The sequence below is a fragment of the Leucoraja erinacea genome, chromosome 1, assembly GCF_028641065.1.
Source record: "Leucoraja erinacea ecotype New England chromosome 1, Leri_hhj_1, whole genome shotgun sequence".
Classification (NCBI taxonomy): Eukaryota; Metazoa; Chordata; class Chondrichthyes; order Rajiformes; family Rajidae; genus Leucoraja; species Leucoraja erinaceus.
The window spans coordinates 136,333,784-136,350,072 of NC_073377.1; the positions used below are offsets into that span (position 1 = coordinate 136,333,784).

The 16,289-nt window shown below is 47.9% G+C and overlaps 1 protein-coding gene across 1 annotated transcript in view; it reads left to right on the forward strand.

The window, feature by feature from the left end:
- manba (mannosidase, beta A, lysosomal) overlaps positions 1-16,289 on the forward strand; it is a 78,616-nt gene that overhangs the window by 20,675 nt on the left and 41,652 nt on the right. Inside the window, 4 exon segments of the mRNA XM_055634789.1 lie at positions 5,247-5,428; positions 6,861-6,971; positions 7,401-7,436; positions 9,788-9,871. Coding sequence (XP_055490764.1) covers positions 5,247-5,428; positions 6,861-6,971; positions 7,401-7,436; positions 9,788-9,871 — 413 coding nt within the window.

Below are 16,289 nucleotides of genomic sequence, written 5' to 3' on the forward strand. Positions count from 1 at the left end.
CACGGAGGGTACGGTGGAACTGACATCATTCAAAAACGCTCAATGGTCCTATGAAGTAGGTTATGAGCAATTTCCAGCATATATTGCAGTGAAGGATTTGTGTCAGGCAATGCGCATAATCCATATCCCTCCATTCCCTGCATATCCATTGCCTCTACAATCGCGTTAAGTGCATGCTACATATCTGCTTCCCGCCATCAACCCTTGGCAGCGCGTTCCGGGCCACTCATCCACTCTCGTGTGAAAGAAACATATCCCTTTCAACTTTGGCCCTCTCACGTTATAAACTATGCCCCCCATGTATTTGAATTTTTTCATCCTGTAACAGACTCGGCTGACTTCCCCTATGCCTCTCACAATTTGATCTAACTTAAGAGGTCTGCCACAACCTCTGGCGTTCCAACGAATAATCCAGAGTCAGAAATCCAAGCCGAATCCCTGTAATGGCTAATACCCTCTAATCCATGCATTTATTCTGGAAACCCCTCTGCACCCTATCCAAAGCCTCCACAGCCCTTCTGTGAATTTGGGTGACTAGAACCGAGCTGCGATACTCCACAAATACTCCTTGATTGTTTGCTTACTCCATCTCATTGGTGTATTTACGTGCTGTGGCTGTGGGAAATGTTGTAAAATGTAAGACGTGATAATCCTAACGTACTCATATTTTCCAGAATGCTTCTGTTTATAGCTGTGGCCCCAATGTCACGGCAACCCTACATTACAACATGAGGGTCCCTGTCACAATCGGAAGGAGACTTCTTTATTGAAAGTCTCCACGGTCATAAAAGCAACCCCATTTATACTTTACACCCTTTTTTCAACAAGCTGCATTGTCCTGTTGGGTTGAGGTTTGGTGGAAGTGATGATGTGAATCATACGATATATGAGTCTCTTATATCGTCGGAGATATAACTAATCTAGTTTCCTAACAGTCTGTTTCTTGACCTTTATGGCCCACCGAATTGCTGCGATTCCGAGAGAACACCGTCAGCCTACGCCCTGCATTTTTGGCCACCATGCTCAGAGCCCCCCCTTCCGCCCGATCGTGCCGAGGATTTTTCCCGTGGGTGGGCTGATGAAAAATGACAGAGCTTATTTGAATTTTTTTACAAAATTCCCCATTCTCTCTGCTTGCCCCTGCATGGCGGCAGGGAGAGGGGACGATAAAACCAGAAGTGGTGTGCCTCATCATTTCTCTACCAGTGTGTTGCCTCATCAAGCTCTGCCGAACCCGAACAATTTCCCTCCCCTCTCTCTCTTTCTCTCCCTCCCTCCGCTCCCCAAGTCTCCCCCTCTCTCCCCCCCTCTCCTCCCCCCCGCTCTCCGCCCACCCTCTCTCCTCCTCTCCCCCTTTTCCGCTCTCCCGCGCTCTCTCCTCTCCTCCTCTCATTTCCTCGCCCACCCCCCTCTCGCATCTCCCCCCTCGCTCCTCTTTCTCCTGGTTCTTCTTTACCCCTCCTCCTCTTTCCTCCTCCTCTCTCTGTTCACTCATCACCCCCTCACCCCCTTTCTCCCCCCGTTTTCCTTCCTTTCTCCCCCATCTCCCTCCTTTCACCCGTCTTTCTCTCTCTCTTTTTTTCTTTTCTCTTCTTCTTCCTACCTCGCCTCTCCCCCCCCCTCAATCCCTCTCTCATCCCCTCCCTCTTCCTCCCCCCTCAGCCTCCCCCCTATCCTCTCCCTCCGCTCCCCTATCCCCCTCCTCTCTCCTCATCCGCCCCTCTCTCTCTCTCCCTCCTCGTCCAATCTCCTCTCCCCCCCTCAGGTCAAGGACTCATCCTCGTCCCCCCTCATCCTACCCCCCCCGAGTCCAATCTCCTCCCCCCCGAGGTCCTCGCCGGCGAATCATCTGCGAGTACATGCAATCTACAGATCAGGTCAAGCCCGATGCTTTTTCTCCCGCTCGACTCCCTTCCATCCCTCACCCCCACCGGCCCGCCCCTGAACCCCCCTCACCCCCCCACACCCCTCCCCATCCTGGCCCATCTCCCCCCCACTTTACCCTCATCGTCAAGGGCGGTGCTCCTCCCACGCCCACCCACACCTTTTCCCCCCGCACCACCACGGCCTCGGGCCGCATTCACCGCCGTCTCAGGCGCCGAACCACTCTCTCCTCTTTCCCTCTGGTGTCTCGGTCTCTCTCCGAAATCATAGCTCAGTGCTGGCCCCGTGCGTCACAAACAGATAGATGCGACTCAGATCTGCACTGCGGCGGTACAAATCTGCCAAGTCTTGCCGCCCTGCTCAGATACCTCTGGCCGCTCACCTCTCCCCTCGCCCCCCTCCCCCTCTCTAGATGTAGCGATGATGCAAGGATTTGGCCTAGTGCACAGTAGATCGGTGGTTCATGGCGTAAAGGAGCACAAAATTACAATAAGACTTATTGATACTACTAACAAACGCATAGTTTTATTAGGTGAGGGGCGGGGCGTGGGTATAGTAGGGAGTCCCAGTCACCCCATCCGTGCTCGATACAGCACATAACCTTTGTTACGTGCGAGTGTTGGTTTGCCCTTGGAGCCAATCATCATGTTCTATGTTTTAGTAGACGAACTTTATATTGTTTTTTGTTTTCTAGGTTCCAAAAATGGTTTGTATTTAGTTTCTAGGCGGTAGTACAGTCGTTGGGTGAAAGTGGGAAACCGATTATACACCCTCAGTCACTTCCTCGCGGAGGAGGATGGCGGAAGGGTTTTTTACATGTCTGACGATGACTCCAGGCCCTCCCTGTGAAGTAGAGTAAACCCGACAACTGGTGGCAAAAGTAGGAAAATGCGCCTCAAATCAATCCAGCGTTGGGCCGACAGAGAGCTTCCAGCACCGCGGCAAGCGTATGTGTACTTTGCCATCGCGGAGCATACAGTCCAGCTTGCAGGGGTCGCCAGAGAATGAGTGGCGTCCCGATCGTTGGCCTTATGACTGTGGGGTCTTGGTGGGGGTCTGCTTAAACGTCATAAGTCGCAAAGGGGAAAAAAAAAAAGAGCGTGGTGAAGAGAACGTTACCCTCGGGGAAAGAGATCAGGGAATGAAAACACCATCCCAGAGAAAGAAACAGTGCAGGAAGTAATCCGAGTTTTGGAATCCCCTGTATCCGAGTGGGAATCGCAGCGGGATAAAGCTCCTGACCGCCGTACACCGCTGCCCCTTATAAACTCCTGAATCTGGATCTCCGTAGAATGCGGCCGTTTACGAGGCGCTCTAAATCACAAGTGTATGCGACTTATCCCTATGTTTTGCACGTCCCGGACCGTCGAGGTTTTGGTCATTCCCACGCGAGGGCGCTATACACTGGCGTCCTTAGATACGCGCGACATACGGGGGAGATTTTAATTGCCTACTAGCCAACTGATTTAACAATTGATGAAGGTGGTACTGATGTGAACCGTTGCCTCCCACAGTGAATGAATCTGTGTGAATTCTAGTGTGTGTTGTGTGTGTTCTTTTTAAGTGTAATCGCGCTGACAATTCTTTCAGCTGTTCCAAGCCTTCCGTTGTACATTTGACTTGACTTTGCTCCTCCGACATTTGGTCCACCACGTCCAATGGGATCGGAAAGAAGACACCAACTATGCCACAATGAGTGAAAAATAATCCCGCATGCTCCACCAAAACAAGAGAAAGTCAAATTATCGCGAACATGCAGCGGATCATGTGTGTTCCTTACAACAACGTTCGCTTACGTCAAAGCGTTTGGTCCCTTCCCATAACTCAACCCCACCACCCACAAAACCAACCCCAGGATCTTTCCCTCAACTGGAAGAGGAAGGGCAAACACCTTCCCTTATACCTCCCACACCCAAAATCGACATCTGATCAAGGACCGCAACAGGATCCTTTCAGGTGAAGCAGAGGTTCACTTCAGCTCCCCGAACTGTAATCATCTACGGTATCGCCTGTTGCCTTGTGATTGGACTCCCGTATAACACTAAACGACCCCACTCAATGCGTCCTAAATACCGTGCGAATGCTCCGCCCGATGTGCTCAACGCATTTAGACTACCCCTACCACCATTCAGAAGATTCCCAGCGACTAACCTTTCTGTCCTAGTAACCTGCCGCCAAATCCAAAGTGACGGCCCACGTAAATTGCAAGGAAGCGCAACCAAGTTCATATTCGCTAGGGCAGCGTCACCCCACTGTATGAACATTGAACATTCTCTAACAGTTCACACAATCCTTAGCGTTTCTCTCTCTTTCCCATCCCCGCCCCGTCCCCTTTCTACCACACCAAGATCAGAATTTGGTAAAAAAACCTGTGTCCGAAAGCTAACATTCTATCATCTTAACCCCGCCTCCTGAACGTCAGTCTGCAGAAGGGTTTTTCGACCTTGAATTCCGACCCATTCCTTCTCACCAGTGAGCTGCGCAATGTCCCTCTTCCTTTTACTCCACATTATTTGTTGCACCATCGAATTTAAAATCAGCAATCTGGATGGGCGTATGGAAATGGAGCGGTTGGCCGAGGTGACACGACCACCAAAGTGCCAACTCCGGGCAACCAAACTGCGAGTCATTTGTGACCCCTTTGCATGCTATAGCTACTGGTTTAGATACCGAAGATTCGGACACCAAAAAACACCTGTAGTAAACTCAGCGGTCAGGCAGCTCTCTGATAAAAAAGGAACTGGACGTTTTGTGTCGGCCATGGGCAGAAATCCCGGGGGGGCAACCCCGCCCCTGTTTGAGAGTAGGGTACCCAAATAAACCCCGGGGAACCCCCCATTTTTTGTATCCGAGTTTTAAAACCCGGTGAATTGCTTCTTTCACAAGACAGTGTGGGGTGGGGATATTCTGATGGGCGGGGCATGCCGATTGGACGAGAGAGACGTCTGTCAGCAGGCTAATGGGTGCGGACATTGATGAATTTTTCAGACGATCACATTGGGAGGGAGAGACGTGAGGTGTAAGGGATGTATACAGGGTTGTGGGGACATGAGCCATCGGAGCGTTGCTGTGTTGATTAGGGCGAACGTTCGCATCTTCAATAACCTGCAATAACCAGATCTAATGAGCAAGAAAGGTCTTCCCGATCTTCGTTATCGCTGATTACTGAAGAGCGGTCGTTCCCACAACGCAAGCAATGTGCCACGCACCAACACACCCAAAAAGAAAAGGAACTGTTGGCCATTTTTCGAAGGGTCCTACGTAATGTCGGAAAATCTGTACCCCCAGGCCCCTGCCAGACATCATAGAAAGCAGCAAAAACCCAGCATCAACTCTGCCTCTCCCGCTTGTTAACCTTACAGCCCGTGCTTCGACTTGTGGAATATGCCAGCGCGGAGGCAGCCGCGTAGTGTCCTGGCCGTCTGGTAATGTTAACCCGGCAGAGCAAGGGGAGGCACAGGTTGTGAAGCTCTTTAGCACAAAAAAGGAGAAGATCCACATTGAACCTCCGAAGCCCTCTCGCCTGAAGACGGCAGGGGCGCGTGTATTGTGTGCGCATACGCGCGTGCGGACCGCCAACAAAATTTTTTGTGGTTTTCCTCTTCCGCCCTCCCTCCCTCCCCCCCCCCCCCCCCCCCGCCGTCCCCCCTACCATATTTGATACGATTCCGTAATCCTGTTTCGGCTAAGCCGGAATCTGATATGCATGATTAAATATTCTACAGTTAATAAGTGATGAGGGGGGGTGGAGCGAAGGAGCCGGCCGCCGCCAGCAGACAAGCAGGCGAGCAGAGGCGTCTCCGTCTCCTCCTTCCCAGCACCAACTCGGGCACCCCTTAGGGACTGGTCCCTGAACCTGGGCAGATCCTAAGCGCTGCCTCTCAACCAACGCACTTTCAACAACCCTAGCCCTTGTTACCTTTTGCATTAATATCGCGTAGAAACCCTTTGTGATTTACTGCACCTACCTTGCACCAACAAACCTAAATCATATCGTTCTTTTAGCTTTTAATTCTAATGTTGCCGGGTGGTTCTTAAGCATATGCATTATAATAATGTAAGAACACAGTACTTATAATAACTAGAACCCTCATTACAACTCATTTACTTTGCATTCTGCCTATATTCTTGTAGCTCATCTCGTTTTCCAAGCCAATTGTTCAATTTCACCTTGAAAACGCGGCTCTTTCAATTTTACTGTGATCCTTTCACCGAACAGGAACATAAAGATGTCTGGTACACAGGGATCGTGAAACATTGTCCGAACCTTTGAAATGTCGCCTTTCCATTTCTACTTACTACAACAACATCGGTGGCACCCGTAAGAAACATACACAAGATATGTCCGGTTCAACTCCTGTTAAATCATCCGCATCTCATCAAAGTTTAGCCTTTCTTTCTCACAAGCAAACATCTTCATAACCAGTCCCTGTTATCTGAACCCTCTCCATAATGATTGCACAATGGTATTGTGATCCATAACACCGAAGGTTCAATCCCGCACGTAAATACTCCGCCCCCTGTCCCACTACATTCCCACAGGAAGTCAGCAGCTGGGGGACCCCTCCTCTAGTAGGGACTCCTCTATTCAAGATGGCGAGACGACGCGGTGTATGCGCCCTTGTTAGCCGTCCTCCTGGCTGTCCTCCAGTTATTCCCCTTATTTAATTTTTATTTTTAGGTCCGTCACATAAGAATCAGGGAGTATGGAGAGTCTTATTTCTGGTGGTGTGTGTTGGGTGAAGGGGGAACTATTTTAACCCCAGTCCTGACCTTGTCCGGAAGTTCGGTTTTTCTCACTAACCGCATCTTCGTCGCATCTCTGTGCGTCCTTCTAACTGGACAATGCGCGTGTAGCTGTCGTTTCCTGCCGGGGCACTGCAGCCTAATCGTACGCGGTGTAATGCTGTACATCTACAGGAGCGGGCGCTCCTACGTAGTCGCCTTGCTGTAATCCCTTGGCACTGGTGACCTAGTTTAGCGGCACCTCGGACCGTGGGATCCGAATCGTCCATTTTCGGGGGTTCGTGAGGGGCAAAACGACAGAGGCGCGGAATCCTGTGAACTTTGGTCGTGCAGATCTTACGGTGGGTAAGCGGCCATGTGTGCGCTCCGACATGCAGGGGAGGAGGGTGGGGTTGGGTTTCCCATTCCTGTCCGCATAACTTATAGTAGTATGTAGGTCACCGACGCGGCCAATATGATCCAGACTTCACTGCAAGAGGTCGTGAATACACGTGGGGCGTTGGGCTGATATGCCAGATTAGGCCGGCCGACCAATGCTGTGGTGTGCTAAGTAGATTAAAGAGAACTGGAGATGATTTGTTGGTCCTTCCCTCACAGTGAAAGTCTGCTGTGGGTGTGAAGCGTATTCATTTGTATTTCTATATGTCTGTTTCATGTGATCATGATTTTTCTTTGGATTCTCATTTTTTCACCTAAGCTTTAATTTTGATTGGTGTATGGGATTTATTGCATTGATCTTTTCAATTAATTTAATAATCTCTGATTGACAGGGCGACTTTGGTTTCAAATACTGTTTTGTTGCAAAGGTAAGCTATGTAAATATATAAGTGATTATTAAGTTGTATTAATTATATGGTGTATGGGCGAAAACCCTATCAACTGCACACATTGTTAACAAACGCCAACCATCCAGCCCGTTACGATTGTTATCCTACATCTATGTGTGAAATATTCTAATCTCCCCACAATCACACCAGCACAAAAAGGGGGCTTAGGAAGCCCTTACTACATCTATCTGCTATCAAAAATCCATTACAGTATTATGTCACTCCATAGCTCGTTCCCGCATTTGGCGTCTATAATATAACCCCTATAACGTTGCCACAAAACCTTTTCCCCCTTCTCATGTACACCGCCAATACTCCCTAGATGAGGCCCTCAATTCTATCCTGCCAAAGCACTGACTTCAGAACTAAGGGACAGAATTTTTAGGGTGGATATGAGGGGGAACTTCTTTACCTCAAGAATGGTAGCGGTGTGGGGAATGACTTCCATAAGCATTATGGAGGCAGGTGTTTCATTGGTTATCATTTAAAAAATAATTGAAGTCATTGGCAATGATAAGGGACTGGGATGTTATGGGATAGAGTGGTCTAGTCAGGGGGACCGGAAATGGAAAAACCATTGTTCCCCGGACTGTAGGCGGATGGCCTTTTTGCACGGGCTGTAATTGTTATAATTTTATATTTAAAAATGGTTAAAGCAGGCTGTAATATCTTCCCTACTAGCAATGCAACATCTCCACCTTTTGGCCCCTCAATTCTTCACACCTGAAGCAACTAAATCCTGAATATCTTGTTTCCATCACAGCATACCTGGCCACAATGTTTCATGTATCGCCACAAGCATCATACTTCCAGTTGGCTATCCCAGACTCTAAGCTCATCCACCTTTCTTACAATGCTCTCTACATAAAATATGCACATTTAAGAATTTAAGTCTCTTAGTGTCTCTGTTTATTTCCTTTTTTTTCTTTCCTCCTCTTGTGTCCGCCGTGCGTGCCCTTTTCTGCCTTCTGCCTCCCCATTCTGTCTACTAGCTTTACTCTATTGAGTCCCTCGCTCGCCCCACTTCTAATTTACAGTCTCCCCAGTACCTTTTCCATTTTCCCAGCCAGAGATATTGGTCCCCCTCGTGTTCAGTGCAGCAACATCTTGCTGGTACAAGATACAACCACCTTCCCCACAAAGAAGTCCCAATGATCCAGAAACCTGAATCCTTGCCCTCTGCATCAGTCTTTCAGCCACGCATTTATCCTCCACCTCGCTCCCATTCCTACTATCACTGTCGCGTGGCACAGGCAGTAATCCTGAGATTGTTATCTTTTTGCTCCTTTTCTTAACTCTCCTCCCACCTCCCCTAAATCTCTCCCTTCAGGACCTCTTCCCTTTTTTTACCTATGTCATTGGTTACCTATCTGGTGCCACAACCTCATTCCTCCGCTCCCTCTGATTTCATTATATCTTGGAAGGCGTTGAACACGTCCGAGACCTGGGCACCATTGATGGCAAGAACCGACCATCCTCGGCCTCCCCGACGGTGTCCACAGAATTCGCCTATCCGACCTCCTAAAAATAGAGTCCCCAATTACTATTGCCCTCTTCTTTTGGTCGCCTACTTCTTCCGAGCCACAGTGCCGGTCCGCTGTGCTGGCGGCCCGTTCGCTGTCGCTACCCCCCTTGTAGGCTGTCTCAACCACCCATCTGTACTCAAAACCAGTAGTACTTCTTTGCAAGGTGTACCCGACATTGGAGTACTGACTTTGTCCTGCCTCTGCCCCTTGCCCTTCCTTAGCGTTACCCCTGTCTCTCTCTCTCTCTCACCGTGGTTGTTGGGATGACCACCATCCCTACCTCCCCTCTATGACCTCCTCACTCCCTGAATCATACAGAGGTTCATTGAGGCTGCTGCCCATGACCTAACTGTACGGTCCTTAGATCCCCATCTTCGTCGCTGCACCTGGTGTGAGATGTGGCTCCTCTGGGGCCCCATCCAGCGAGGCACCATGACTCCCACACTCTGACATCCAGACCGGTACACTGCTCTGACTGGCCTTCTCAACCCGCCTTACCCTTGGATCCGAGTCCAGTATATAATACACATAGAACCGCTGGTAGAAATCATCAGATATCATGACTCAACAACAGCTGCTCCCTCTTGACCTTTAACTGCCCTTATTATATAAACAAAAAGCACTGTACCTTTATCCCACTGCACCCTTGGCTCACTGTACCTTGACTAAGCACTGCACAGTTACTAAAGCACTGTACCTTACGCCCACTGTAACCCTTCGCTCACTGTACCTTGTACTAAAGCACTGTCAACCCCTTTTAACCACAAAGCACAAATGCTAACCCCTGATGTTGCACCCAATCAGGCGGCTCCTCTAGGCCTGCTTCCACCAATCAGTGTCTTTTCCACCATAACCCTGCCCTATGGAGTGTGGAGCTTACGAATTTTGGTAAGCCCTGACCTCCTCCACTTCTCCGCCAACGTTTCCCCTGCCTCTGTGAAATAAACCGAGCCCTCTCGCCAATTTTAAGTACTCACCTCCCTGACCCTCCTCCCCACTCGCGCGGTGGTCCCGTGGCCTCTGTGAAATAAAGCCCCGCGCCCGCATTTAAGTACTCACGCTCTGACCCTCACGGTGCCACACTTCCCGGCCCCCCTTTTCTCCACGGTCCCGGGCCCGCTCTCCAACGTTCCCGGGGCCTCCAGGTTTTCCCGTGTTTTACATTCTGACGGTCGTCCTCCTCTACATCAAAATTTTGTCAGGATAGTTTCAGGGTTGAAATTTTGGAATGTTTAATTCCTGAAGTGGTGAATTATGGAAAAAAGCGTTTATCAACAATTATATTTTACATTTCGTACTTTGGAAACTGTGGTCTCAAGAGGTGCATTGCTGTTCACAACACATAGCCTCTAGAATGTGAACATAGTTCCGGTAATGTGGCGTTAAGTTGACACCTTTAAACATATTACCACAAGAAACTTTGCTGCCTTTATTTCCGGTGTATAGGGCCATCCTCTTGTTAGTAGAATTGTAATGCTTAAACTTGATAGGCAGATCAATATAGTCAGTTGTTAAACCCCGTGATGGTTATCAGTAAAAATGCAAAAAATGGATTAAGAGACAGCATTCCTTGCAACCTGCATTATTTTGATTCGTGATAAATTAATGTGGGAAGCGCGATTGTTTTATGTACCAATATCAATAACGACCCACATTCTAGGCCATGGGGGGGACGAGGGATCTAGGAGTGGAGAGTCGATAATTTTCGGGGGCCTTCACAAAAACATGCTTGCAATCATCTGTATGGTGCATAGGTTCAGCATATATGTTATTAAGGTGGTTTAGGATTATTTTGACATTATCCTAAATCGCCGAATAATCCAACCACATTTTTTGTAGGACGTGGAAAGAATAATACGAAATTAGAGACCCTTTCTTTAGATTGATGAAATGGGGGGGTCGTGGGGTGGGCAAAACAGATAAAGATGGCAGAGGCGGAACGGTAGCTTTGTGGTGAGAGCTGGGAATTGGGGGGCAGGAGGGAGAAGGGAGCAAGGACTACCTCAAATTAGAGAAGAACGCATGTTCATATGGGGCCGCTGGGTGTAACTACCCAATGAAATATGAATGCTGCCCTTCCAATATGCGGTGGTGCCTCACTCTTGGTCCATGGAGGAGGCCCAAGGACTGAAGGTCGTAGTTGGAATGGGGAAGGGGAGTATGGAAATGTGTTACCACCTGGTGTCTGGAGCTCATGTTGTGTTGATTGCGACTCTCGAGATGGAGGTTTGATTCGAATCGATCGCCAGAGCCTGCGCTTGGATCACACTGAGGTTGATCATGGCGCCTGAATAATCCAAGTCACAATTTTGTTTGGATTGGAAAGTAATCATAGAAATTGCCATCATTGCAATGTGTCGAAGAGTTGAGATACCTGTAAGTATATTTGGCTGCATGGACATTGTGGTATATAGCATGTCTTGATTTGTGAATAGGTTTAGTTGTGACTCTTTAATTTGAAGCCGAAATATAATGTGAATGCTTCATTGAGCATAATTCCTGACTGGTAACTACGCACTATCTCCGATAGGGACGCGAGCACATTATCGGTGTCAAGAACGCTAATTGGAAGCCATCGTTAATGACCACACTAAACTATCCATTTGGCAACCTAAAAATCTGACACTATTTGCCCCGCGGGCCTGCAACAGGGAAAAACGTGTGTAAGGTGCGGCCCATGATCTGTCAATTCTTTTCCACACAATGTAATCTCTTCTCTTGAGTAAAACCGGCACGGTCTCGGTAGAGTTGCTGCCCTCACAGAGCCAGAGACCCAGAGGGGTCGATCGCTGGCTAGGGCGTGCTGTGCTTGTGGTCAGAGTTTAAATGTACGGTTCCTCCTCGTGTGACCCTGTGGGTTTTCCTTCTGCGAACTTTGGTTTCCTCACACACTCCACAGGTTGCAGAGTCACTTGGTATAAATGTTTTTTTTTTAAATTCCTAGTGGAGGATAGCTGTTATGTGCGGGATCGCCTTATCGGTGTGGACACATAGATACATAGAAAAATAGGTGCAGGAGTAGGCGCCATTTGGCCTTCGAGCCTGCACCGCCCATTACGAATATGGATCAAGGGCTGACACGTTGGGCGGGCCGAAGGGCCTGCGCCCTGTAATCCACTAAACTAAAACTAATTTGAAATATACCTAATTCGTACCCACCTTTAATGACATTTAATTCATTTGCCTTTAAGAGGAAAGAAGCACTTCCCGAATCAAACTCTGGACTGTAATGCTGACGTCTTCTTTCCCAACAGTTGGAACCTAGGATGTCAACAAGGGCTTGCAGTACTTTTGTTTAATGTTCTTGTTGAATGCCCAGCCCAGTTAAATACTCCGGCATTTAGGTTTCAACAGTGCCTGTTGTCTTCCGTGTAGAAAAAAGAGTCTTGCTTGACCCGAATGTCACCCATTCCTGTCCTTCCTCGTCCAGAGATATTGCCTGTTCCGTTGAGTTACTCCAGCATCATTTTGTGTCTACATTCAATTTAAACCAGCATGCTGTGAGTATTCTTACCTATACCTTTTAATATGGTTTGGTCATATCATCACCCTTTCAAGCACGCCAGTTTTCACTAAACTTTTTGACTGCAACAGTTGTGACCACAACTCCCCTTTAAAAGCTTCCACAGTTTACTTAAATTGTGAATCCTACAAAATCGGCCGATCTTTGAAAAATCTTCTCTGTGAATCAGTGGCATATTTATCTGTGCCTTAAACAGAAAGTGCTGGAGGAACTCGACAGGTCAGCAGCACTGGGTGGGATGGACATACCGTGTTTTGGGTCAGGACCCTCTTCATCTTGTCAGGACCCGCTAAGTTCATCAGCACTTTGTGCTTTGTCTCAGATTCCAGAATCTGCATTCCTGGTGTCCTCCATTTATCTGTGTTTGTGGGTGCGTGTTGGCTGTCAGAGGTCGCTTTAGAGGTTCTGCACAGAAACAGGCCCACCAAGGTCACACCGAACCAGTGATCCACCCTACACGTCGCAGTATCCTACACACTAGAGAAAATTTACAATTTTACACCAAGGCCAATTAACCTGCAACCGTCTATGGTTTTGGAATGTAGTACGGAAACCGGAGCGCACCGGAATAAAAATCCACGCGGTCACAGGAAGAAGGACAAATTCCGCACAGACGCACGTGTAGTTAGGATTTAAGCTGAGTCAACTGTAGGTGCAGCAGACTCTACCACTGCACCAAGTAAGAGCTTATTGCTCCCATTGTCGTTACATTGACAATGACACACTCGTGGCAGCAATGATTTTCAGTGGTATTGTCAGGATTAAACTTGGTGGAGGAGGGTAACGAATTCACGACTGGTCGGACTAGGCGAAGCCGAGTTTTGAAATCACTTTGGTTCTATTCCCTGCTTTGGTTCTCCTATTCCCTGCTGTCTTTGGTTCGATTCCCGCTGTCCTTGTCCTCTTCCCTGGTCTTCTTTGGTTCTATTCCCTGTCTGGTCTTTGGTTCTAAAAATCCCTGCTCCTTTGGTTTCTCCTCTGGTCCTATTCCTGCTGTCTTTGGTTCATTCCCTGTTCTGTTGTCCCTGGTGGTCCAATTCCCTGCTGTTCTTTGTTCTATTCCCTGCTGTCCTTGTCCTATTCCGCTGCTGTCTTTGGTTCTATTCCTGCTGTCCTTTGGTTCTATTCCCTGCTGTTCTATTCCCTCCTGGTTCTATTCCCTGCTGTCTGGTTTCTATTCCCTGCTGTCTTTGGTCCCTGCCTGGTTCGATTCCCTGCTGTCTTTGCCGATGACCTCCATTCATTGATTTTGAGACTTGACCATGTTTCTCCATGTCTACTTCAGGACAGTGGAGCTGACTACCAGACCTGTGCCTGGCTCTCCCGGACTCAGCTTTTATTTTAAGATAAATGGGCTCCAATCTTCATCAAAAGGTTCAAACTGTGGATTCCTGCAGTATGCCTTTTTTGGAAAGAGTGACGTTTGATGTTTAAGTTTTTGAAAGTTTAAAGGTGAACATTACCTACAACACGCCTCTAATTAAATTAAAACTCTAAATAATCATAGAGTGAAACAGCGTGGAAACAGGCCCTTCGGCCCAACTTGGCCACCACCGACCAACATGTCCCATCTACACTAGTCCACTTACTTGCATTTGGCACATGTCCCTCTAGATCCATTTACCTGTCCACATTCCTAGCCATGTACCTGTCCAAATATAAGTTAAATGTTGTTATAGTCCTGGCTCAACAGTTCCGTCTGGCAGCTCGTTCAATGCACCTACCACCCTCCTGGTGTGGAAAAACAAACTCTATCTGACCTGTCTTTTGTTCAAATTAGACTTAGACAAATTCATTTGTGTCTTCGTCTGGGATGTAAGCACGGTTCTCTTGCCAGCGATCCTTGCCCGCTTTGCTTTTATAGCACCGGGGTGGATGTGTGCAAGCCTTGCACAACAATCTAACGGGTGCCCCTGCCAATTGGCCTATGGACAACCAGCTTAGGTTAGAACCCCCCCTGTGTCATCACCTATAGGGCAGTCGGGATTGAAAATCTCCACCAACCGCCAATTATCTTCCTCCATACCACCAACACCCCTGGCAAGTCACTTTTCCAGGCACCCACCTGTGTGTAAAACAAACTTGCCACGCACATCCTCCTTTAAAACATTACCCCTACTCGAACTTAACAATCTCCCCTAATGATAGAGTATGAATGAACTGAGATTCTGGTTTAAAAACCTCAAGGTAGACACCAAATGATTGTGAGTAGACTCAGCAGGGACAGGGCCATCATCTCTGAGATAGAAACACACCTACTGCGCTCAGCACCCCCAACCTGTAACTGTTATTACCCTCCTACCATCCACGGAGGCCGTACAGTTCTCTCCGTGGCCGAACCAGCAAGTACGAGGGGACACGCTTCTTTCCTGCGGCTGGTCACTTCTACTCAACACCGTTAACCTCTGGTGACTGCCAACACCACCCCACCACCTTCCCGCACACCCTGACACTATTGATACTATGATCAAATCGTTTTCATATGTCTGCTCCTTCCATTCCAGGGATGCTAACATCGACTTCGTTGGCTCTGTTACTTTGAACACTGAGCACAGACATTAAGATGAATATCATGACTCTGAATCTGAATGGGTGACGTTTCCTTTCCTTCCCTCAGAGATGTTGGCTGTCTTTGCTGTATTGGTATACACCAATCGTTGTTGTGTACCGACAGATCAGAGTATTGCAATGCAGACTGCGGGAAACGAAATAAAAAACGTTTTTCGAGAGCCATGCGCGACGCGATGGGGTAATATACAGGGACAATTAAAGTGTGAATGCGTAGTAGGCTACACAATGAGCGATGTGGGGCAGAGAAGAACTGGGTGTCGTGTTCGGGTCCGAGTCACCTTCTTTGGAATTGTATCGCATGCAGTCCCAAAGACAAAGATTAAATATAAGTAAGACTAAAAGAAGTGGAAAAGTGAGAAAAGCCAGCACGTAGAGTTGTGTCTGTTATTCAGAAAATGACAGAAGAAATCTTCATAAATATTATGTTCGACATCATCAGCGTTTGGCAGGTTGTGGGCTGTGTGGGATGGTTTTGACACCCTGGAGTTATCATGACTAAGCCAATTTCTTAGAGTTAAATTAAAGACTATAATGAGTGCGGGTAGATAAGAGGGTGATCTTGACATCATGTTGAAACACAGACAATGTGGGTCGAGAGGGCCTGTTTCCTTTGTTGTACTTGTTCTATGTTCTAGCAATAACACACTTGAAGAAATGGTTAAATAGTACTATTGCACAAAATGAAATACAGCTGATGATCATAACGGCACGTAACCAGCCCTTAAGCCCCCAACCTCTGCGATCATATGCCCCATCTAACCTAGTCTCTTTGCCCACTTTTGGCTCCATAATCCCTCTAACGGTTTACCTATCCATCGAAAGACGATTGATTTTATAACAATTCATCCAAAATTATAGATAGGTGCGAGATTTGTAGTGTTAATTTCAAAGGACCTGGGCGAAACGTGCACTAAATTTATTGTCAGAGGCCACAAGGAACAGTGAGACTACAGGACAAATGGCACAAGACGTCACAGAGTCTACCACAGCGTTGAAACATACCCTTCAGCTCCAACATTTCCACAAGACCCGACCAACATGCTACACTAGTCCCACCGGCCCCTCTTTCTTCATAACATGGTGCCCAGAAACGGAGCATAATGCTCCAATGGTGGGCTCACCAATGTATTATATATAGCATGTCGGACCAGTCATAGACTCATGGACACCTTAATACGTGGCAGCTTATTACACAACAGTGAAAAAAAATCA